The sequence below is a fragment of the Lepeophtheirus salmonis genome, unplaced genomic scaffold, assembly GCF_016086655.4.
Source record: "Lepeophtheirus salmonis unplaced genomic scaffold, UVic_Lsal_1.4 unplaced_contig_5565_pilon, whole genome shotgun sequence".
In the NCBI taxonomy this organism is placed as follows: domain Eukaryota; kingdom Metazoa; phylum Arthropoda; class Copepoda; order Siphonostomatoida; family Caligidae; genus Lepeophtheirus; species Lepeophtheirus salmonis.
The window spans coordinates 247-9,358 of record NW_027294911.1 but is presented as its reverse complement, the minus strand read 5'-3'; the positions used below and the strand labels follow the sequence as shown (position 1 = coordinate 9,358).

The 9,112-nt window shown below is 30.8% G+C and overlaps 1 protein-coding gene across 2 annotated transcripts; it reads right to left on the bottom strand.

Annotated features, from left to right (window-relative positions):
* Positions 1 to 296: 296 nt before the first annotated feature.
* On the bottom strand, positions 297 to 2,676 carry LOC121131413 (uncharacterized). 2 transcript variants are annotated; one of them, XM_040726862.2, is made up of 3 exons: positions 2,385 to 2,676; positions 887 to 2,334; positions 297 to 829 (listed from the first exon to the last, which is right to left on the bottom strand). In XM_040726862.2, exons 2-3 carry the CDS (start codon positions 2,010 to 2,012, stop codon positions 405 to 407), a joined length of 1,551 nt encoding a protein of 516 aa, XP_040582796.1. In that variant the 5' UTR covers positions 2,013 to 2,334; positions 2,385 to 2,676; the 3' UTR covers positions 297 to 404. The 2 variants fall into 2 exon arrangements, with proteins under 2 accessions (XP_040582796.1, XP_071750047.1); XM_071893946.1 differs by having other exon boundaries at positions 297 to 2,334; positions 2,385 to 2,672.
* Between the last annotated feature and the right edge of the window lie 6,436 nt (positions 2,677 to 9,112).

The window sequence follows — 9,112 nt, the reverse complement described above, 5'->3', positions numbered from 1 at the left end:
CTAAAAACTCCAACAAGGATAGACTTAGTTTTAAGCGAAATTTCCCATAATTTGCCACGTGGTTTATAAATGTCCCCTTAGTAAAGTCGTAATTCATTAGTCAATACTACTAATTACTTTTAATTGAATTTTTTCCTACCTCGGTCGTTTGACTATTTCCTCAGTTCTATTTTTAATACAACTTTACATTCAAACCTTTGATTAAACGCTATTTTTGAAGAATCTCATCAAAACTTACCAATACGTTTTAGACTACGCTTAAACTAATAGTTTTCAGAAGTTATTTTATAATAATATTCATTGCATCTTTAGCTTTTATAAAACTCAAAGTAAATTTGCATCAATCGATAGAAAATAATATGATCAAATAAAAATTCATAGACGATACATGACAAAAATGTATTTTAAGAGTCCATAGTTTTAAGATGACTGATTCGTCGAGGTGCTGGTCGTGATGGTTGCTCTGGAATAAAGTAAGTTTTTTCATCATTTGTATTCGGAGAATGTTGATTATTTGCACATGCATTTAGTTCATGCTCGTCTTCTTCATCCAAATCCTGCTCATCTTGCCCTTCTGTTTTACTTTCAAACGAGTTTTCTGAATTGGAATCTTCTTCAGTGACCTCTGTTATTGTGTGTTCTTCCTCATATTTAAAGTCTTCCTTCCGATTTGATTTACTGGTTTGATTAATTCTAGAAATATTGTGGGATGAGCTGTTTCTATTATCATAATAACGCTGATATTGATCTTTCTTTATTAAACTATCACGAGGAGTTGAGTTTGTATGATATTTTGTATATGGGCTCTTCAACTTCATTTCTGGTACGACTAAGGGATTTGGACCCTTTTGATCAAAATATATAGAGTTATGGGTTGATGGATTACCTTTAGACAACGAAATAACATCTGGAACATTTATGATGAGAGGCGAATACATTGGAGCGGATATCTTCAACGTGGATATGGGAGTTCCTCTATCTATAGTTACTTCTGTAGTGTTGTAATTTTGATAGTCAATGTTTTTTATTCTTGATAACGATCTACTTTGATGCTTCTTTTTCTCTTCAACAAAATGATCCAAGACTATATTTTGTGTGTTTTTATTATCTAAACTCTCATCTTTAAAAGATGTAGTCGGCATGTACATTTTCCAACCTTCTGCGTTATTGTTTCGGGATGGAGTTGGTAGAGGTAAAGACGTATTTTTAAAATTTGGTCTTTCAGGTTGACTGTAAATGTCATCTGAATGTCGTCTACTGTGTGTTTTTGATGCCATGTAATTAAATAACGCACTTTCAGACATGGCGTTGACCATATTGAAAGGTCTGGTTTCATTTGTTTGAGTCATGGCATCTTTAAAATGCCTGTTTTCCTCAGATGTACTCATAGACTTGATCCATTCTCCAACATGCTCACTTGGTTCATTTTGCGTATTTTGTTTGGCCGTCGATTTTTCTAAAAATATTTGTCTCTTACTTCTTACATTTCCACTTTCGATATTAGGAAGGTATGAAGAAATGTTGCGCCCTTCTTTTTGTATTGAAAAATCCGTCTGATTTCCCTTGTTCCGATATTTCAAGATGCTTCTACGAGGGTCATCTGTATTTGAAAAGACATTTCTCATATAAGTTTCTGTAGTTATATTCTTATTTGGCTCTTCAACATCTACTTCACACATATCTGACTGTTGTTCATAAGTCTCGACGATTACTTCTTGATTTTTATAGCAACTATTACTTTTATTGCGGTCTAGAATATGTGGGTTGTCTATATGTCTTAAATTTTTAAACAGTTTTTCTTGCTTCTCTTCAGTTGCAAACTGCTCACCTGCTAATCGACTCTGATCAATTTGCTGTTGTGTTAATTTCTTTAAATACAATTCCTGGAGCTTCTTTATTTTATTTTCTGTAGAAATATTCTCAGTCTGTACTTCTTTACTTGAGGATGTGTGTTTTTGTAAGACATCCACCTCTTTTTCTCTTTGTTTAAGCATCTTAATCTCTTTTTGCATGTTGTTCTTGTAATAGCCTTTGCCTCATGGCAAATTCCTCTTGAATCTTTTTACTTTCTTCTTCTCGTAGGCTCTCGAGTTTTTGGATCTCTTCTAACTTTTTTTTCTCTTCTTTTTTACGAAGAATCCCAATTTCTTTTTTCTTCATTTCGAATTCTTTATTTCGAATGTCTTCTTCACGTCGTTTAACCTCGGTTTCCTGACGTTTTTTTTCCTCCCTCATTTTATTAAGTTGTTCCTCTTTCTTTCGAATTTCAGAGTCATCACCGTTATTTAATTTGACCTTCTCCTTATCTGAGAGCTTGCCACTGACCTTCTTACCCTATTAAAGAATATACATAGAGAATATACTGATAAAATAATTAATCATACCTCTTTAATTTCATGATCAAATACCATAAGGACAAGATCATTGTAATACTCATTCATTATGTTTCAATCACCAAGAAGAAGTTATTTGTAAGAAACAATCTTTGGTGCTTATAAGTTATACCACTCCTTGATAATCAATTCAAATCATGGTTTGAAGTGTATCTATCGATTGAACTATGAAACTATAACAAACAAACTTCATAAAAAATTAAAAAAGATAAGTGTTTTATTTTGAAAAAAAAAATATCAATATTTATTTAACTTCCATTATTAAATCATTTAATTAAACGAGTTTTTATTCAATTAAATAGAAAAGCAATCATTTATAGACTAATATAATATGTAATAACGTTATTTAAGATTGAATAAATATAAAAGATTATAACAAGTATGAAGATTTTATGGCATAGATAACTTTTGCAATAAGAAAACGAGCATGTCAGAATCCCAAGTGTTTTTGACAATTTTTCTTAATAAGTGATGATATATTTATTAAAATAATGAAATATTTTGTAGGATCATATACTTATGGAAAATGTATGAGATATTATTATAAAATATAATTAAATAAAATATTTTTTTAGACTAAAAATAACCTGATGGATAAATATATGTCACGTGTTAAACAAAACTGATTTTAAACAAAAAAATAAACTGATAAATCTCAAATAGAGTCTTCTCATGTGACGTCAGTATTGTTGATATCGGCCATTTTCTTACTGTCAATCATAAATTTATCCTTCTAATGCCTAGTATTATTATTATATATATATGACACTGCTATGCATTTAAAATATGTTATCACATCGCAATAGAATCATATTTCTATATTGTAGATACAAATTAAAGTATTACAATGGAAATAATAAGAGGTATTTCTCTAATTATCCTAATTTTATCGTCCCAAATCAATAAAAAAAAATTTATTGAATAAATCTAGTAATTTTAAAGGGTTTTAAGATCGAATTACTTTAATTCAAATCAAATATCAGTGTTTATCATTTGAATAATTTCCATTAAATCTCGATTAAACTTTTAAAAATGGTTTTAGAATAAAAGAAACTTAATACCTGCATTAAATGCTACTTAATGCAAATGATAAACAGAGTTGGGGGGCTCTTAGTAGTTTCTTCAAATATCGGCGGTGGGTTGTATCCTGTTTAGGAGTGGGCGGTAACCGAAAAAACACCCATATTTCGGAATACAATTGGGGGATTGTGAGGGGCTCTTAGTAGTTACTTAAGTATCGGAGGTACCTCAAAAACCGCAAACATCTATGCCCCTTTCCTCATAAATTTATAAAAATGGTTTTATACAAAATTGTTTTAATACAAAAATGGTTTACACAAATTGTTCTTATACGAATATGTTTCATGAGAAGTTACCGTAGACTGACTCAACCAACCCAATAAAACCAAGATGTTTACAGTACCATTTAATCGATTTCGAGTCTCCTATATAAGTTTGCCCACAGGTGATACTTTCTCATTCTATATCGAAATGGGAGACAGCCATAGAGGAAAGATGAAATTAAATTATCGCAACCTTTTAGTAATGAGGAACTAATTTCGGGGCGTCAAGTAAAATAACGCAAAGTGAGAAATATTTGACGGATGAAGAGAAGGATCTCGACTTTATCGAGTTATTTTATTCAAGAACTTTAAAAAAAAAAAAAAAATATGAGAGAACCTCAACTCGGATATTGGCCCGTAATGTCGTCAAGAATTGTATGAAAAGAACTAATATCCTTGAGACAATTCCTTCACATATACTCGTTGGGAAAAAGGTCTCTAGACGTATTCATGACTCTGTTCATAGCAGATTTCTGATGTCCTCTCGAATTCAAGTGTTCTCCAGTGGCTTCCAAACATTTATCAATATAAATTTAAAAAAAAAAAAAATCAATACTCTTTGCAATATAAAAAACGATATTTAAACTGCATTTAATTTTTTGACTGAAGTGGTTCTCAAAGAAATTATAATTTTGAAAGATTAAAATGATAGAAATACCGAGAGGTTCAATTTAAACTTCAAGAAGTTATAACTTATTAATTAATAATAGAATTTCAAAAAAAATAATGCTATAAATAGATGTGTGTCCGAGCTCTATTAATAGTTAATATAGCCACTCTTAGTGGCATTAATGGCTTCAAAGCAGTGGAAGGACTGGCACCCGCTGCGTATGTAGTCCTTTATCATGGCGTTTTTTCTCACATTAATTCGGGATTTTATTGTTATATTCCAGTACCTTGGTTGAAAAGGATGTGCTAGTACTTTTATTATTTCAAAACTTTAAAGAAGACAGACTTGACTCAATCAACACAATATAACAAAGATGTTAGAGGATCATTAATATATAATCAATGTTGTCTCCACTGGAGACCTCTTCAAAAATAGTTACAAAACATAATTTTTAAATTCCCGAGCTTTCTCAAAAAATAAAAATTAGGAATATTTAAAATAATATATATGAGTACATTCATATATTAATAAGTTATAATGAACCCCGAGCTTTCTCAAAATAAAAATTAGGGACCTCCTTGGACCTCGGTGTTTGGATGGCAGACACTGCAGCCCTTCCCTCAACATGCAGCCAAAAGGTGTAGTCAAGAGGGTAGCTCTCAGGGTTGTAAAGGGGAGGAAGAAAAGTGTCAAAATAGAGTTATAATGAACTTAAAAGATTCATTCAAAAGAATTTTGCAACGGAAGATATGGGGTTCTTTCATTTCCAGAGTCAAAAGTGGTCTCTCCATCCTCACAAGGCTCTTTCCACCCACTTTTTTGATAGATCTCTGTAGTGCCTGGTGTGAATCTCCGAGATCTCTTATATGGGGCCTCATGGACTTGAGGGGATTGACCTGGGCTCTTTTCTTAAACTCTTCCATCACCAGTTTGGCGTCTTTTGACAGAGCCGTTCTTCAACATTTTAGACTTGCTAAAGACGTAGAGGGTGGTCCTGGAAAAGCCTGACTGATTGAGAGTGTGCAAATGGAAATTCGTCGATCACGTTCAACCGTCATTTTCTCCACTTCTACGGAAGCTAAAGAGTTCATGTCTGGTTTTGCTTTGTAACTAATTATTTATGCTCTAATAAATATCAAACTATAAACTAATTTAAATCACTTAATCTTCATTAATAATTATTGAACCAGTAAGTGTTCGGATGTTAATAGATCACCCGGTATTTATACTTTTTGCCTCTGATAAAGCCATGGATATATGTATATTTGAATAGAGCAGATTTTGTAATAAAAAAAAGTTAGAGGGAAAAAAAATTATTCAATATGGGATTTAATGTATCTATCCTCTTTCATATTGTGGGAACCAGAATGTTTGTGAATGTTAAGTGATTCAAGAGTCAAGTGAAGTGCTTCTTTCAATGAAAACCTAATGCTCGGAAAGTTTTAAGAAGATTTTATACTTTTTTTGGTATTTTTTCTTAGAATACATAAATTTAGACTATTCTAATAAATTACGAGATTGTGGTGTAAGGAAAAATGGATGCATAAGAGGTTGTTTGAAAACACAAAGTTCTTGCCAATTGATTATTTCTACAAAATCTGACATGATTTTTATTAGTTTCTCCTAGGGCCTTTTTCCAGTAGTCCTGACCAAATTCATTTCTGCCATATAACAAGCATGTTTATTGAAGAGTTGAATCAGTCACACTGAAGTGATTTTGGGCTTTAACTGAAATTTCCTAGTAAACAATGCGGAAAAATTCATAGATATCTTCAATACAGGCTCGTGTAAATAAATTACCAACTTTGGCACGTCCAATAGATGTTGAAACTTAAGTCCCTTTAGAATAAAAAATCTAATGCATTTCCACATAAATCCATACTTAAAATTCAGGAGGCATATTGAGCTTAGTATTTGCAACAACTACTCCATGCAAAAAAAAAAAAAGAAACTTCATAAGAATAATTCACGTTCATATCCATTGAGTTTACATCTAGAGAATATATTATTATATGGTATAACAGATTTGTAAAGATAGAAAGAAAACTTCATTTCCCTTTGATTTATTTTTAAACTTATATTTCCTTCCTCATTTCCACCTCAATTCATTACAATTCCTACCATATTATTATAACCATCTATTTTAGTCGAAAGTTGTTCAAAAATAACTAGAGAAAGAACTTGTACGAATCTTTTCGCCCTCTCATTTCCTTTGGTAAATATTTTGAAGCACCATGTATTGTTGTATGTACCTGCTATTTATTATGTAGAGTTGTAAATCCGAAGCATTAATCAGGGGGCATTTTACAGGGTTATAAATTTATACATATATCCAAAATTAAAATTTTTGAAAAAAAATCCAAAAATTAAAATTTCTTGAAAAATTCAAAATAGCCCATTATCAAATGTTAGTTATTTTAGAAAATAGTTCAAAAATTCACAGCTGTTCACAAAAAAAAAATTTTACTGGCCAATAAAACTAAATTTTCAATTTTTTGGAGAAAAATTTCAAAAAATAATTTTTTTTAGAAAAAATTGACAAATTATTTATTAAAAAGAAAAAATCTAAATTAAATAAAATTTCAAATATTTTAATTTGTTAGTATAATAGCTTAAGAGGAGAAATGGATACCTTGTTGTAAAGGTTAGTACTGGTAGAGATGAAACAGATGAGGAAGAGTCCTTCGGTCACTAATTGACTATCAATTCAAGCTGATGATATCGGAAATCAGGCCCTGAGGGGAGGTGGATTATCACCCAAACTGGAATAGCCTGGCAAATAGTGTCTTTTAAAGAAAAATCCTAACGTATCAAACGAATAATATTTCATTATTGCTTCTATAACGAGGTTCCTCGGTTCCTCGCTTGAATGTGGTAGATCCCTGACGTTGTCTTCCACTCTTATCTGAATTTAGTTAATCTATGTTGTATTAGAATTTAAACTATCTCCTTCACTAAACTTCTTTAACTTTCTCTGCAAAAAACTGAGTCATTCACTTTTACAAACCCATCATTGACTTAGGTAAATCATACTCAAATACTACAATATTTTCTTTCTAATAATTTATTCGAAAAATGTACACTTTGGATTTCTTTTGATTTTGTTACTCAGGATTTGTCAAAACCCCTATTCAAATACAGAGTTAACTATTCATAAGCTTGTCAGAAAAAGTGTACCAGAGTTGCGCTCTCAAAAATTCAGCATAAAGCGTGCTAATATTCTAATAAATCTTTCTTTGATCAAAAGGTTATATTTTGAGAATTGCCAACGAAATGTCTCAGATTTTATATATGTTATGGCATTTATTACTTTGAATCGAAGATGATCTAGAAAATTAAATTACAGTAAATCACACAAAGTGATTATATCGTATAAATAGTCTTATTTTTTAATTAAATTAACCCTGTGGACTTTACTTATTCAATGTACTGCCAAGTCCAGGTTCCCTTTGGATTTCCTGTCAATTCTATTTAATGAATCCTTGAAAGCACGAATACCTTGAGTCCCTTTTGTTTTCAACAAACACATTAGTACAGACTTGGACTTGATGATGCATTCAATTTGAATATTTATAAAGTTTATATAATTAAAAATTTGCTGGAAATTTTAAATTGTGGAAAATGAATAATAACAAATTAAAATTTAATTATATCTATGGTTTCCGTCTTAGCTTTAATATACATATGAATAATTAAAAATATGTGACAAATACTTAAAACAAGTCCTTGACCTGTTTTAACCGAGGATCCATCCAAGAGGAATTAACTGGCTAATACAATCTTCCTTTCACTTTTTATTTTTAATAGTATATAAAGTTAGAAGAAAACAAAAACTGTTGCTAGGCAGCAAAACGGAGGAGGAAGATAGATACGTTTCTTTGTATATATATAAGACTAGTATGAGCCTGCCCGTTCCATGGACGCATGGGGTGTGGACACATTTGGACACAAAAGGGGGTTGTCAAATACTCAAAATTCAATGAAATAATGTTATTCATAACTTATGTTTGTCTATTTGAATCAAATGTTAAAGTACCTAATTTATTCCAGAACAATAACTAAAAACCCAAGAACGATTTTTTTTTTTTTTTTGTACGGCGATACTCTCACAGTTATATATACCTTGAAGATAGCCCAACAGATTGCAAAAATACCAAATAATCAGTAGCTACGTAACAATCCTCTTAGAATGTAGCTAAACCAAATTTATGATTAATATTTTATTTTATTTTTTGTTGATGTTTTTTTATCACAAAGAAAAAGTTTATTATAATAACCTTTGATAAATTAAATCCTGGTCAACCCTATGCCAATAAACTAACCTACTCTTAACTTACCTAAGGTAAATATCGCTTAATACATGCTCCAATTACATAACAACTTTAAAATGACTTTACCTCCAAATAAATTAGTATCATGCGTACATCAAATGCTTCAATAGAATGCTTATAAGGGTTCATCTGAATTGCAGCAATCAACGACGAATTAACTGGCTAAACGCAATCTCCCTTCCTGTTACTACCTAAAAAATGATTTAAATTTAATGAAAAATATTTAATTTATTCCAGAAGAATAATTAAAAACCAAAAACTTGAATGCATTTATCAGTAAAACCCAGAAAAGAATTAAAACCAAACTTAAAATTTTGGTGTAGTTTTCATGAAAAAAAAAAAGAGTTTAAGTTCGTCAAAATGACTTCTGAACGGGTATTGTGTATGCCGATACTCCCACAGTTACGCCTGCTTTGGAGACAACCCAATAAATTG